Source organism: Miscanthus floridulus, chromosome 14, assembly GCF_019320115.1.
Source record: "Miscanthus floridulus cultivar M001 chromosome 14, ASM1932011v1, whole genome shotgun sequence".
In the NCBI taxonomy this organism is placed as follows: Eukaryota; Viridiplantae; Streptophyta; class Magnoliopsida; order Poales; family Poaceae; genus Miscanthus; species Miscanthus floridulus.
Window position 1 is genome coordinate 97,706,153 of NC_089593.1, and position 16,154 is coordinate 97,722,306.

At 43.9% G+C, this 16,154-nt stretch overlaps 1 protein-coding gene and 1 pseudogene across 1 annotated transcript; both read right to left on the reverse strand.

The window, feature by feature from the left end:
- LOC136504086 (L-type lectin-domain containing receptor kinase IX.1-like) overlaps positions 1 to 11,102 on the reverse strand; it is a 32,760-nt pseudogene extending 21,658 nt beyond the window's left edge.
- Positions 11,103 to 13,076: 1,974 nt separating this feature from the next.
- Positions 13,077 to 15,179, reverse strand: LOC136504087 (L-type lectin-domain containing receptor kinase IX.1-like). Its single transcript, XM_066498959.1, has one exon. It carries the CDS (start codon positions 15,177 to 15,179, stop codon positions 13,077 to 13,079), a length of 2,103 nt encoding a protein of 700 aa, XP_066355056.1.
- Between the last annotated feature and the right edge of the window lie 975 nt (positions 15,180 to 16,154).

Here is a 16,154-nt window from a genome sequence, read left to right on the forward strand (position 1 = left end):
AGTATAGACAAAAGAGTTATATTGATAAAAGAAGAAGACCACTAACTTTTGAAGTAGGAGATTATGTGTACTTAAAAGTTTTGCCCATGAAGGGAGTGTAGAGATTTGGAGTAAAAAGGAAGCTTGCACCTAGATATGTAGGCCCGTACCATATTATTGAATGGAAGGGAGAGGTTGCCTACAAGTTACAACTTCCTCCTGAGATGAGTGCAATATTCGATGTCTTCCATGTTTCTTAGTTGAAAAGATGTCTTCGCATACCTGAGGAAGCCATTGCACCCACCAACATTAAACTCCAATCGAATTTGACCAATGAAGAGAAACCAATCCAAGTGCTATAAGAAAGGGAAAGAGTAACCCAGAGTAAGGTCATTAAGTTCTACAAGGTGGTGTAGAATAACCACAATGAATAAGATGCCACGTGGGAACGGGAGGATTATTTATGTAAGGTTTATCCCGCCTTTTATGAGGAATGGTAGGTCTTTCAAATCTTGGGACAAGATTCCTATAAGGGGGAGGGGCTGTAACACCCTAGTGTTAAGCATTGCATTTGGCATTTGCATTTCATGAGCACAAGCATCATCCAAGCATTCATGAGCATGAGCATATGAAGTTTCATTTCATTTACCTTCTCTTTATCACATGTGATGTTGCTTATATATTTACATATGCTTGTAATCATGTATGACCAATGTATGAAATGGTTGTGAGGTCATGAAAACACCTTAGACACATCTAGGATGGTAATTGGAACAATGTTTATATTCATGACATAGACCAAATTTGCTTCTAAGTGTTGGTTTCATTTGAAATGCCATTTTCATGATACTAGTTTGACCAAAGTTGAACAGTAGATTAGAGTGTTTGCATGGCTATGTGACCTAAATAAAAGTTGTAGTTCACATCATGGGTAACAAACTTTATTTAAGGGTCATGAGCTAATTCAGTGTCTAAGATGGTCAAATAGAGCTCACAAATATCAACAAAATGCTGTTTTCAAAACTTGAAATTTCGCAATCTTGAAGCTATTTTTAGTTTCAATGTGCCTCACTTGGGAGCTTTGTCCCTGGCTAACCATTGAGAATTAGATGATGGTTCCTAAAGCAAAGTTGGAGATCTCACATAGCTCTACAACTTTCACTAATACCAATTTTGCTAACTCGAACTAGATTAGGAGATATAGAGGAATGAAATAGCGCTGTCAGTCAATTGAATCGGCACTTAGCCGATTTGAATCGGCTAGCCATCGTGGCCGACCGAGCCAAGCCGCGCGCGCCATGTGGAGGTAGCACATCGGCGTCGGCCCGGCTGGTCGGGTAAGCAGGGGAGAAATGGGAGGCGAAGCCACCACGCTCACTCACTCTCGCCTTCTCTCTGCCTCTCCTTCACCCGCCAGAGCAAGCTGAGCGCCATGCCATTGCCGTCGACCTTCGCCGAGCTCACACACACCACCACCGCTTCATTATGTGATTGCTCATGCACACCGCTCAGCGATCACCTCCTCTACCTCGCTGACCACCCATTGCCTTAGCTTGAGCCAAGGTAAAGGCCTACGGGCCGTTGCCGTCGCCGCCATGGCCATGGAGCACCGCTGAGCTTTGAGCTACCATGGCTAGCCCTATCCACCGCTCCTCCAATCTCTCTCTCTTGATTCATCTTTGTCGTAGGTCCTAGAAGCCATAGCAGTAGCGCGTTAAGCCGCTACCACATCGCTAGTGCCAGAACACGAGCCACACCGCCATGAGCCGAGAGCACCGCCGCCATGCACGCCGCCATGGTTGTACATGCCTAGTTCTCTTCCTCGCGCGCTTCTAGATGTTAGGGTTAGGTTAGAGCTAGGTCTAGCTCGAGATAAGAGGCTAAGGCCAATGCTGGCCTCATTGGAGTGGAATGCCGCCGTGCCACCATTGTGCTCGCACTGCTGTGCCACCATGCACGCGACCAAGCTTTGCCGCCGCTCCACCCTGACCTAATCCATGCCGTAGAGCTTCGCTAGGGTTTGTAGATGCCGTAGCTGCGCTCGCCTAGCCATGCCATCGCTGGGGATGGCTGGAGCACCACTGCGCGCTGCCACCATGCTCATCGGCGATCTAGCTCTGGTGATCCTTTGAGCAAACCAAGGGTACTTGTAGGTGTGGAATAGGATGGGGAACATGTTGGTGCCGACCTCATCGCTGGTGACCTCGCAGTCGGCGAGTTCTCGCCGGTCAAAGCCGGCCCCTGCCTCTGTCTCTCTAACTTGTGGGGTCAGTTGACCCATGGGGCCTAGTCATCAGTCATAGCGGGGTGTATACACCGGGTGCACCTAGCTGTAGCGCCCGATTTAAAATTTGATTTTCTTTATTAATTTTTTCACAGATTTAGTTACAAACTTCAAAAATTTATAACTAGAGCAAGGAATATCCAAATGGGGTGAACCAAATTTTGTTGGATTCATATTGAAGTGTGCTATTTGATAAAAAATATGAAATCTACTATTTATTGTATTTTTCTGAGAGAATTAAATTGAGCAAGATAAATGCTTTTAAAGTAGTTTTTATCTTGTAAATTGCATAACTTGAGCTAGGAAGGTGATAAAATTGTGATTTGAATTTTGGTGGTATTGTGTTGACATGCTCTAGCTAGGAAAAATATTAACCTATAGTAAGCATACTTAAAATATGGTCTTCCTATTTAATCATTATTAATTGCTAGGTTCTAGTGAAATTAATTGGGGTAGAAATACATAACATAAAATTATACAAATTTTTACAAAGTATTCTCATGCTACGAGTAAAGTAAAAAAATATTAAATCTGTTGCTCGACACTTTTCACTATGCTAAACTATTTTTGCTAAAATAAGCATATGTAACTTGTCATTTTTGTAGAGGTTGCTATACTTGTCCAAATGGAATGAAATTTGTACAATAGACTATTAGGGTCATGAGCAGACTACTGTAATTTTGTCAAAATTTATTGAATGTTGGAAATATTTACTTTGTAAATCATCTTATTATCTAAGGAAATTAATAAGTGAATGTAAATAAATTAGTTATGTTTAACCATGATGTTTTCTATGGTGCTTGTGATGCATATGATCTGTTGATGTTATTTGTTAGGCTTAAAAGTAATTTGTTGTATGCAACTAGTTAATTATTGCTTTATAATTCAACTAGATGGCTGCATGTATAGTTTCTGTTGTGGTGATAATTTCATGACGATAATGATCCTTGCTATAAAACTTGTTAATAAAAAAGTTGTATATAACTTACTTATCTACCTTGTGTTCAATTTTTGTAGTTATAGGTCTTATGGTTTAAGAATTATAGCTGTTAGAAGTCTGCTGTCAGAAATACTTGCTCTCTGGCTAGATCTGAAAGATTGAATTGTTTGACCCAGACAACTGCTGAATCTTATTAAGATGATTAAAAGAAAGTTGTATGTAATTTTATAAGCTTTCCAGAAAGTCAACAACCATATTATTTTGATGTGCATAACTCAAGTTATGGTCAAAACAAGTGGTTGTTGTCTTGTAGTCCAGAAAATGATTTACATAAGTGTTTGTTTAAGTTACTAGAGAAGAGATATGCACATATTCAGTAAAAAGCAAATGTAACTTGTTATCATCTTAATGCAATGCTGCTAAGAGCACTTATGAGGATGCATTTCATCACACCATATCATATCATATCATACATATCATTATATATGCATCCATGATATTTTATTTCATGCTCATGCATATAGGATCATCTAAAGGGATAACTCTTTTGGAGTTCAACGAAGAAGAAGAGGAGGAATAGTAGCAAACACCTCAGGCCATAGCTTTAGAAGAAGAGGAGCAAACTCTTGAGGACCTCCCTAAGTGCCTGGATCATAGGCCAACCTCTTTCCTCAAAGGCAAGCCCCGGAGCATTCTAAGTCTCCTATGTTTTACAAAATATCACTTGAGTCCTTTATGTTTGATGCATTAGGTTATAAGAGTTAAATTGGAAACACTTGATGTATAGAACTACCTTGTCTAGATAAATATACCTTTAACCTTGTGTAGGTCCAGGATCGAATATATGCTTAGCCATGCTTAGACCAGTAGAAGTCGGGTGATTTCCTATCACCTACAAGATATAGGTGGATATCAGAGCATGGTTAGCTATATTTGCTATCGTGGAAAAGAACCATAGGGTAATGTAACTGGAGGTCAGACAGAGTCTATGCGTAGGTTGGCTCATGTGATTCCGTCTATGCCGATTAAGGACCGTACCGTTGTTGGAACTTCTATTGAGATTGAACGCATGCCTCTCACTTAGCTGGCCGGATAACTCATTCCGACTGTGAAGCCGAGTAGCTAAACTCAGGCTGGGCCCTATTCTATAAAAGTGTGCACTCAGGATGGTAGTAAGGATGTGTGGGGAGCCAGACGTGAGCCCAAGGGCAAGCCGGGCCTGAACATCCTTGCAGCTGGTTGTCCCTAATTGTATGGCGCTAGGCGAACCCACGAAATGTGGACCTGAGTTGTACCAAAGGTGACCTAAGGTGACCATTGATCTGGTCTGCCTGGGTTTATGTTAGAAATAAATTCCTAGCTAGTTGAAATTGATTCGAATCGCTGTCTCTCCCGGACAGTGAGAAACATGGCTAGCTCCAGCATCGTAGTAACTGTATTATGGAATGATGGTTATAATGAACATGAAATTATTATACCGGCTATGGTTACTATTGTATGCTACTAAATGATATACCACATGTTTGGTATAGGTTAGTTGCTAATCTAGAGATGAATAGCTATAATTACCTTGATGACCGAATTATGAATGTACAACTGAATTAGTCGCTTTTTATGCAAAATGTTGTTAAGCTAGCTTCACTTATAAAGCCTTGCATGATCCTTGGAGTCATGTTATTTTTTGTTTATGATGGGTAAGTCTAGCTGAGTACCTTCTCATACTTAGGGTTTTATTCCCATTGTTGTAGATGGTACAATTTATCATGGCTATTGCAAGAACTGCTTCGGTCCCACCGTGGACGAGGAGTAAGCCCTGGGCAGACATCTCTTATTAATCCCTCTCTTATGTTTTTGTAGAAGTGTGATCGTGAGCTGGCACTATATTTAAACAATATTGCAGATGTTGGTTTCAAACTTTTAATTTGCTTCCGCTACTATTTTACCTAAACATGGTTTGTAATAACTTTAATTCGTACTCTGATGGATGAACTATATTTGTGAACATTATGTAACATGTGACATGTATGTTGAATCATGTACGATCTTGGTTGTATGTTGATGGTTAATCGAGACCCTTCGTGGTACTTGACGGACTACCTAGTTTATGTGGGCTCAAGTATGACAATGCGACAGCTTGCGGGCTGCCATTGTACTTGTGCTCTTATAAATTGGTTGGTTCTACTACACTACAGGCCGCCCGGTGCTTGGGGCCCACTGTCAGCCTCCACGTCGCAATATCGGTTCTCCACTGCCTTCTAGGTTGCATCTACGCCATCCTTTAAGTCGGTTTAATCCAAGGGCTCACGTTGGATGCTCCGGGCTATATATACCAGCCTCTGCCACCCCCAGGCATAACCCCAGTCATCAAGTCATTTGAGAAGGCAGAAACCCTAATCATCCTCAGAGCTTCACCATATTCTAGGGCAGAGCTAGTTAGGCTAGGTCTAGAGGGAGGCAAGCGGGCTTCTCTTGGATTCCTGATTGTGTCAAGAGCGTGGTTCGGTATAATCTTTGTACCCCTCTCTCTTTTGTGCCTCCATTACTTTTATATGCTAGTTAGAATCGTTATGACAATATTAGTATTCATCTTATTCATATTCTTCGATACAATGTTCATCGTCTACTTTGATTATTTGCTTAGTATAGTTAGATTATCATCATGTTCATGCATAAGTTTGTATAGCGCTCACTCTAAGGTACCATGGGTGAGTGGTCAACATTGTATAAGCGTGGTGCTTATATGTTGTTTACCTATGGATACACCCTATATTGTGGGTCACATGGTAGATCACGGATGTGACACTCCTATTGAGTCCTTTGTAGTCCACTCCCCAAATATCCCTTATGTGTAGATATGATGATGATCTTAGCAATGATTACTAGGTAATTGCACTAATCAATGTATGCTTTGACTTATAATTAAGAATGACTTATGAATTATTCCTCTAATATTCTACCTGACCATGCTAATGCCATAGAAAGAAGTACTCTGAGTGATTTATTATTGATCAATACTTATCATATATCTTATCATATGACTTATCCCTGTTATGAGTAGAGTATTGGTTATACTTTATTTCTCCTTCAATAGTATAAGTTTTCAATACATGTCCATGCCAGACCTTCCCTGTGGTAAAAATATAAATAACGATACCTAGAATACTCTCGGGTAAAATGCTACAATGGTATATTATCTGTGCGCTTGTAGATCCTTTTTATTCATATATTTATTCTTCCTAGTCACATAATTAATAAAGAACTGCTTAGTATTATTCTAGTAGTAATGCTATGTAGTACCAACAAGCATTCCTTGTGTTGTTACTAGGGGCTAGATTTAAAACTCTATTCTTAGTAGTGACACTAAGAAATGTCAACAAGCATCTCTGGCATCATCACTAGGAATGAGAACCTAGTAAAGTAATGTTAAGAGATATAAGTTTATAATAGGTGACTACTAACAAGTGACAAGTTAATAAATACCAACAATACCCAATATTCGCAAGCTTATTTACACATGCTAGGATAGTATATTTTTGTGCAACAGCCTTATCAGGTGCCTTTACTCTCACCTCCGAGATTTGTACAACACCTCTACCCCTCCTAGCAGCGATGGAAAAGCCAACTCGACATTGGATGAATCGACCATTATCTACCTCAAAGCTCTCAACATCCACAACCTCAACCCCAAAATTCGAGAGTGTCTCTTTAAGCCAAATGATTGAGTCAATTACCTACGGTACATTTAAGAAACACATATACATATTAGAACAATATATTGTGTACAAGCGTAATTAAAACGTATTGATTTATTGAAAACATATATCGTTGCTTACTTTGCTAGGATGATTGAATGGAACATTCAGCAACACTGGATCGAATCCATGAGTAATTGTATAGCCCCAACCTGGGACAATCAGTTCAGGGAGACGTCTAGCCATCTCTTGTCACCAAAGTTAATATGTCAAAATTCGTATCACTCGAGTTAATATATAAATTCATACACCAAAATTCATATATATCATTGATGTCAAAATTTTTCGTATACCAAAATATCAGGCACTAAAGTACATATATCAAAATTCACATCTATAAACCCTATATATCAAAATTCATATAACTGGACCCTATATATACACACAATGCATGCATATCATATATATACAATATATAACACTAAAGTCAATATATCAAAATTCATATATATCACTGAAGTCAATTTCTTTCATATACCAAATGCATATCATATATATACAGTATATCACACTAAAGTCAATATATTAAAATAAATATCACCAAAGTGAGTATCTTTCCACACACACACACACACACACACACACATATATATATATATATATATATCAAATTGTATCAAAATAAATCATAAAGAAAATACTAATCAGATTGAATAGAAATAGTTAGGCAATTAGCTTAAGTTAGGGTGAGTGCTCGGTTTCACACAGCATGAAGGGATGGGAAGGGTTTGCAATACGAGTATTGCCACTTGGTGGTAGTCAAGGACGAGGACGAGGCTAGCCGGAGACAAGGATGAGGGCGTACTAGGGAGGGAGACGAGGACGAGGTCGGCCAGAGATGAGGATGAGGGCGCTGCATGCATGCGCTAGGGAGATGAGGACGAGGGCGAGGCTGGCCACAATCGAAAGTGAGGACGAGGATGAGGGCAAGGCTGGCCTACCACTAGAGGACGAGGATGAGAGCGTTGCCATCACGGGCACCAGGGAGTCAAGGATGAGGCCCCACCACGTGAGCCAAAGACGAGGGCGAGCCACATGCGTCGGAGCCGAGGATGAGGGCAAGGCCGGCCGGCCGCTGAAGGACGAGGACGAGGGCGCCGCTGTGTGCACCGAGGAGACAAGGATGAGGTCCCGCCGTGCGAGCCAAAGAAGAGGGCAAGCCACGCGCACTCGAGCCGAGGGACGAGGGTGAGGCCGGAGCCGAAGAAGAAGGCACGGTTAGACGGGCGCATAGCAGGGGTGGCGGTGTGGTAGAGTGGCGGATCCAATGCTTGAAAGAAGAAAGAAGAAGAGAAGACACAAGTATATGTAGAGTCGGTACCCTTGAGTCCCGGGATAGGCCAACAACCGGGACTAAAAGGCCTTTAGTCCCGGTTGGTTGCCCAACTAAGAACAAAAGGTTTTGACCTTTAGTCCGATTGGGCCATCAATCTGGACTAAAGGTCTTTTTGCCCCGGTTGTTGGCCCAACCCAGCACTAAAATCAAATTTTGGCGCACGGCGAAACTACTGCCTACACGTCAGTTTCATTTCCCGCCCATGCAACAGTTTTTTACATTTCCTTTAACATAAATAGGCTAAAAATTGGAAATTGCATAGTAAAAAAATATAGCTCAAATGAAAAAGTTATCAACTACAAAGTTGCATAACTTTTCAAGATATACAACTTTCGTTCTGGTCATTTCTCCATTTGAGGACATTTTAAAAATTCAAAATTCAAATTTGAGAAATTCATACAGAATTTTTTTTTGAGAAAATGATTTCAAATCAAAAGGTTGTCAACTACAAAGTTGTAAAACTTTTTGAGATCTAAAACTTTTATTTTCGATATTTCTCCATCCGACAAAGTGGTAGTAAACATTGTTTATATTTTACATAGCTCCCATATAGTCATAAACTATATGAGAGATATGTAAATTTTGAACAATGTTTACTACCACTTTGTTGAATGAAGAAATGATTAAAATGAAAGTTGTAGATCCTGATTAGTTCTACAACTTTTATGTTGATGAATTTCCCAGCTGAATTCATTTACTGCTTCAAAATATTGTTTGAAGTTGCCATTTTTTAGAATCAAATTTTGAATTGATAAAACAAATTCACATGAAAACATGACCAAAATGAAAACTACAAGAACACAATAAATTTATATAGCATGATTTTAGAAAATTTTAGAAAAAAAATCATCAAATTTGAAGTTTGTATGACGAAGAAAGACTAGTTACAAGTTTTAGCCAGAGATTAAAAAGAGAAATCAAACTTCTTTAAAAATTTAATTTCAAACAGAATTTCAAAATAGTAGATGGCTTCAAATGAAAAAGTTGTCAACTACAAAGTTGTTTAACGTTTCGAGATCTATAACTTTTATTTTGGACATTTCTCCATCTAAGATCGTTTATGAGACATCATGCGACATCAAAAACAATATTAAAGATCTTAGAGATCTTTAAAATAAATATTTGAGGTACATATACGATAACAAAGATCTAACAATAAAATTACATGTACGATAACAAAGACTTTTCTTTGAGTAGGTCAATGTTACAATCAAAGTATACCAACACATTATAAAATAACCACCACAAAAACATTCTTCTAGCCCCAAAATAGGGTCAAATAGGTGCCAGAGCATGCCAGAGGTGGATGACGAACTATGCCTATTTAGAGACGAAGGGGGCGGTTGTGCGAGCTCCGATGAACCCATGCCTCACAGAAGACAGTACATTCATGCCTTGGATGGATCCATCAACCTACGGATAGTCCATTCATGCCTTGCATAGATAGACAATCCGCAGACAGTCTAGAGCACACCGCATTTGATGGATCCATCAACGTAGAAGACAACCCATGCAACAATTACGTTGCACGGGCGTCACACCTACCTTCTCCAGGCTTCGGCGTTGCTCCATCTTCAAAAACATTCTTCTAGTACTTCTTGTGTGCATCATTGCTAACTGCGTGTAATAAAGTTGTATATGGAGGGCTTTCTCCCACAGAGAGGCCATATATGTGGATAGAAAATTGGGCAAACAACAACAGATGAATTGGGCACAACACAACACTACATGTCATTGTGGGAGATTAATGACGCCTGAAGTGGCTGGTTTATAAGTGTGAGCAGCGGCGGTGATAGTTGGGATGAGTGGTGATCGCCCGCTGTGGTAGGTGGGAGTAGTGGGGGACTTTTAGTCTCGGTTTATAACTACAACCGGGATTAAAAGGTACTTAATCCCGGTTGGTAGTACCCTTTAATTTTTTTGTTTTTATTTCTCTGTTTCTTTATTTGCATATGCATTTCAATCCTACACAAGTTAAATTTCAATCCATACAAACATAGTTATGATGTCCATACAAATAAACCTAATGAAACATAATTAACTTGCATACAAACATAATTAAAATATCCATACAAATAAACCTAATTAAAGTACATATCCGTTCCAATAAACCTAATTAAATATAACAATATGAATAAACCTAATTAACACATGAACCTTACAAAAACCGGCCACAGCTCTAGCCTGTCTCCACTACCAGAAGTGTTAGTCTCGGATTGTGTAACCACGGTCATTGTCTATGTAATGCAAGGCCTACACTAAAACACTCTCCATTAACTCACAACGCCAAAGACATGGTATGCCATAGATGTAGCCTACTGACGGACTATAGGTGGCCTGGTTTTGCCTAAATCTCACACAACACTCGATACCGGCTGTCGTCCTCTGGCCCATCGCTTCCACGAAGTCCCAGGCGTCGTGAGAATGGGCTGCAAGCCACATGTAGCATAGGTGAAATCATAGAGGAAAATCTGCAAGCGGACAAACAAAAAATATCAGGAAGCGCTCATATAATAATAAGAATAAGTAAACAATACTCTCATATCATACACGACGTACCACATCCATTTGGTTGAATGTCGCATGCCTCTCGCTTACTCGCGGCATATCCAGACTATGCTGACGTAAAGCTTCTATGTTTAAGGACGAGAAATCAGGCACACGGTAGCCAATTCGCTCAATTGCCTGCAAAGAAAGCAGCACGACATCGATCTGGGCGCCTATCTTGGTCGACGACCGTCGTCCAGTCTGCATGATGTCCTTGTGCACCTCATTATTGTAGGGATGTCGAAGACAAGATTGCACGTCCATAACTCGCCTCCTTCATCATTCACGACCACACTTGTCGTCGTCTCAAAGATGTCCCACACCTCGAGCAGCCATAGTACTGATTCCAGCCACTTAAGACCGGTTTTATAGTCTGTGACATATGCAACAATCATGTTATGAATGAATGTATATATGCAAAAATTATATTAATACGCAAAACTTAAAATATTCCATACTATTGATGGGTCTAGGTGACGCGGAATGACTCTATCTGGCGATGGCGCGAATGGAAGATCGCCAAGGTGGAAACCTGGTTTCTGTGGCTGGGGAAGTCCGCCGCCGTTCATCGTAACTAAAAAAATTAAAAAAAACATCCCAATAAATATAGAACCCCCATATAAATATACCATGCAACAAACATATAAAATATATATGCCAAGTAAACTTAAACATTTTGCACATAATTTTTTTTAACAGTTATTAACTCTCATCAAGAAATAATGTTGCTAACAAAGATCTAGAAAACTATAAATGTTTATTAAGGTTATGCAGAAATGATGTATAAATAAAAATAAAATCCACCATTATTATTCCTAACTAAAAACCAGATATTTCTATGCTTATTACTAAACCATGAAATGATCTACATTATTAGAAGTGAAAGATTAGAAGATGAAGTTGCTAACCTTTAGAATATTGAAGAGATGAAGCCGGCGGCTGAGAGCAAGAACTTGCTCCCCCAAGCAAGAACACGGATGAACACACGCGCACAAGCAAAGACCAAAAATTTGACCTGTGTCTCGGGCTAGGGGATAATGGAAGCGAGTATATATAGGTGGGGACCTTTAGTCCCGGTTGATGGAGCCTACCGGGACTAAAGGATCAACCTCTAATCCCGGTTGGAGTCAAAACCGGGATAAATGGCCAGTGGGACCTTTGGTCCCGGTTCAACCAGGATTAAAAGGAAACCTTTAGTCCCGGTTTGTACCACAGACCGGGACTAAAGGTCACGGCTGTAAAAGCCTGCTGCACTATCCATTGGACAGAGGATTCTAGTCCCGGTTGGTAGTTCCAACCGAGACTAAATCTTCTATTACTTCCGGGCCAAATTTTGACCCGGACTAAAGCAAAAAATCGAAAGTCTGTTCTCTACTAGTGGTCTCTTCTCATTTGAATTTTTCTGACCAATTCAAGAACACCACGTGATCTTCTCCAAGGCCAACAAGTTTAGGGATAGGATTAGAAGTTCAGGGGCTTACTTGAATCCGACAAGCTTAGAAGAATTGCTAGGGAAAAGGCCAGCCCGACGATGTTGGTGGGTGCAAGTACGGCGTGGGGCAGGCGACGATGGCAAGGCTGGCCACACAGTGAGGTTAAGATGGTTAGGCAGGACAAGGGTGGAGGCGTGACCAAGATAGCCCAACCTCCTCTCCCAAGATAGCATGGTTGCTTATGTGGTGGGCCGGGTTGCCGCTGTAGCCTGGCAGGAGGCGGTGGCGACAAGGGAGCTTAGCCGGAGATGAAGAAGGCAGCGGGGAGAAGGCACATCCAATGGATTTTAGGACCGGGCCACGGTGGAGGACGCTGGGGCGAGCGGCTTGTCAAGGTCGGGGTCATGTGCAGGCGCGTGAAGGAAGAAGGGAAAATGATAAGGTAGAGAGATATTGTATATGGACCCTCAATTTTTATCTAAGGGTCAAACAAATTATGGGATGACTGTCCTTGGACTACTCATTTGAGCGGTTGTTGGGCTCTCTTTTTTATTTGTTTTTCTTGTGGCGATCGTACAGGCCCTTTAGTTTCTTATTTCTTAGTTGTTTTTTCCACTGTGTTTTCTCCAGGTGAATTTGGAACAATGGCTAAGTTGTTTTTCTAGACGCTAAGTCGCTTGTTTTTTTCACTGTACCTTGCAATATAATTGCAGAAAATCTCTTGCTGCACATTCGGGAAAAAAAACTTATGTTCAAAACGGTTGTGAAAATTTGGCTATGCACAATTGGGAGGCCTGAACTACTTTCATTTCATCGGGACGGATGTCATGCTGGACTGAGTGGTGCCGGTGCCGCCTGTCGTAACCGAAGACGTGTAGTAGAAAGCATCAGGCGGCGGCATGTAGGTCGCCACCGGCATCCTCGCCGGCAGGCTTGGCAGAGGCGCCTCCACCCGCAGCACGTTGACAGCCTGCCTGATGGACGGTCGCAGGCTCCGGTCAGGGTGCGCGCACCAGAGCCCGACGAGCATCACCGTCTCCACCTCCCGGGCGTCAAACTCACCCTTCAGCCGCGCGTCGGCGACGTCGAGGATGGCTCCCCTGCCGTAGTACTCCCACACCCACTCCACAATGTGGACCACGCCCTCGCCTTCTTCCCCACGGCGAGCCGCCGCCACCACCATGGGCCGCCGGCCGCAGGCGATCTCGAGAAGCACAACGCCAAAGCTGTAGACGTCCGACTCGGCGTCGGCCCTCCCGGTGATGACACACTCGGGGTCCATGTAGCCCATCGTGCCCGCGACCACCGTCGTGTGCGAGCCGCGGTCGTGGTCGACGAGCCTGGCGAGGCCGAAGTCGCCGAGCCTGGCGTGGAAGGACGCGTCCAGCATCACGTTGCTGGGCTTGATGTCCCTGTGCACCACGCACTGCTCCCACTCCTCGTGCAGGTAGAGCAGCGCCGACCCTAGCCCCAGAACGACGTCGTGCCGGCGCGGCCATGGCAGCAGCGTGTCGTCGGCGTCGTCGCTGCCACTACTGTAGAGATGCTTGTCGAGGCTTCCGTTGGGCATGAGCTCATACACGAGGAGGAGGTCGCCGCCGCCGCGGCACCAGCCGACGAGCTGCACCAGGTTGCGGTGTCTCAGCCGGCTGATGATCCTCACCTCCGTGGCGTACTCTTTCCTCCCCTGCTTTGAGCCCTTGGACACTCTCTTGATGGCGACGTGAAGGTTCATCTCCTTCAAGAATCCTCTGTACACCAATCCAAATCCTCCTTCCCCGAGCTTCCTGTCATCGGCAAAGTTGCCGGTGGCAATGGCGAGCTCGCCGTAGCGAAACCGCTTCGGCCCTGTCCCTTTCTCGAACTCGTCTTCCATCTCCGGCTCGTCATCATCAAAGAAATCACACTGTTCCCGCTCTTGCTCCCTCGCTTCCTCACTAAATCTATCCTTTTCCCGCCGTCGCCGGATAAGGAGAAACGCGAACAAGCCCAGGGTGACCAGGACGGAGACCAAACTGACGGACATGCCGACCGCGACGACCCCTGTCTTGGACGAAGACGGAGGCTTTGCGGGGGAAAAAGGCCCTGGAACTGCCTGTGGTGACGGCGGGTGAGCCGGACCTGTACCAGGAACCGCCTGAGACGGCGGCGGCGCCGGCTCCGGTGGCAGAGTGACGTCGAACGCGCCCACCTGGTACCGCAGGTAGCAGCTGTACCCCCTGAGGGCACCGGAGATGTTGTCGGGGAACAGGCTCCACAGCCTGTTGGCGAAGCTCGAGATACACCTGTTGCACTCGCTGGCGTTGAGGTCCCTGGTGCACTGCGCCAGGCCGTACATCCGGCCCTTCTGCGGCCCCGAGTACGGCGTGCTGTCGTTGGAGATCCGCAGCGGCGAGGTTTCCATGCCGCCGAGGAGCTTGCACATCAGGGGCACCCAGGCCGCGCGCACCGCGTCCGTGGTGTTAGGCATGGCGATGGAGACCGGAGGCTCGTAGTCGAGGTCCGCGGCGTCGGGGATCGGCGCCGCCGAGTACCGGAGCACGCACGTGTCGTACACCGCGTTCACGCTCCGGCTGCCCGGGCACGCCGCCGTGATCCCGGCCGGCGCCCTGGAGAGGCAGTCCAGGCACTCGGACGCGTCGCTGTCCGCGAAGCACATGATGAGGCCGAACACCGCGTCGGTCCCCGCCCCGACGTTGCCCTTGTAGAACCCGCCGTTGTCGCCGGCCGCCGCGGGGAGCGCGGCCAGGAACTGGTCCAGGTTCTTCTTGTATTGGCTGCCGCCCGTGTAGTTGCCCGTAGTCGAGCAGGATGCATAAGCCGGCTCCATGGTGCTGTTGTCCTGCCCTGATGCCGCAACGACGAGGAAGACAAAGGTGGCGAGGAGGAGGAGAAGGCAGGAATCCATGGCCGGGGACGCCCTTGACCTCTGTTGCTTGTCACCCTCTTTCCTCCTCGTGCATGACAAAAGGACTCGATCGTGCATGACAAGAGGAAGACAGAGGTGGTGAGACGAAGAAGGAGAAGGCAGGAAGCCATGGCCGGGGACGCCTCTTTTCTCCTCGTTAGTTGTTCATTTCGTGCATGACAAAAGGACTCGGCATCTCTGTCTACTGTCTCCTCGTTAAAGCAGGTGCGTAGAAATCTAGAGCGCAAACAAGTACTCTTTCACAGAGTACCCTGGCAATGGACTGGAACAACAATGAGCTTCTTGCAGGGTTCGGGATCCGTTTGGAAGTTTCATAAGGGTGGTTAGAAAGGTCCGTAAGCTAACGGAGAAGTGTACTAGTCTTTGTTAGAAATTTAGGCAACTTCAGTACCGAAAAATTTTTGTTCACCGAAATTTTTTTAGACTAGCACATGAAGTATTCTTTTTCTAGAAAAATTTAGATCTAAACAAATATTAGCATGATTTATGACTCAGCACCTATTGAATAGAAGAATATGCAATATAAATAATAAAAAAAATATGAGTCAAGAGTTATATAGCACATGTAGTATATTACAAAATTTTGGATTTTTCTTTAGGCCACCACCGAAATTCGTGAAATTTCGGCAAAATTTCGCCGAATTTTGAACCATGTTTGTGTCATTAGAAATGTGCACGTGTGATCTAACCGTAATGCACATATACATGATACTGATCATCATGATCTTAATCGCTGAAAAAAGAGGACGAGATGCAACATACCCAGCGGCACCAGAGTCGACGCTAGTTGACATATCAGTTGTTTGTGTACTTGTCCGGCTCGATGCCGTGCAGTAGCTTTGCAATGCCGATCACTAGCGCCGGGATATTCGGAAGAAGTCATGGATGGTCGATCGAGCAGTCGTGTCGTTGCTCCCAAAAAACCTGATGGCCACTCTTCACCCGAGCAGATGA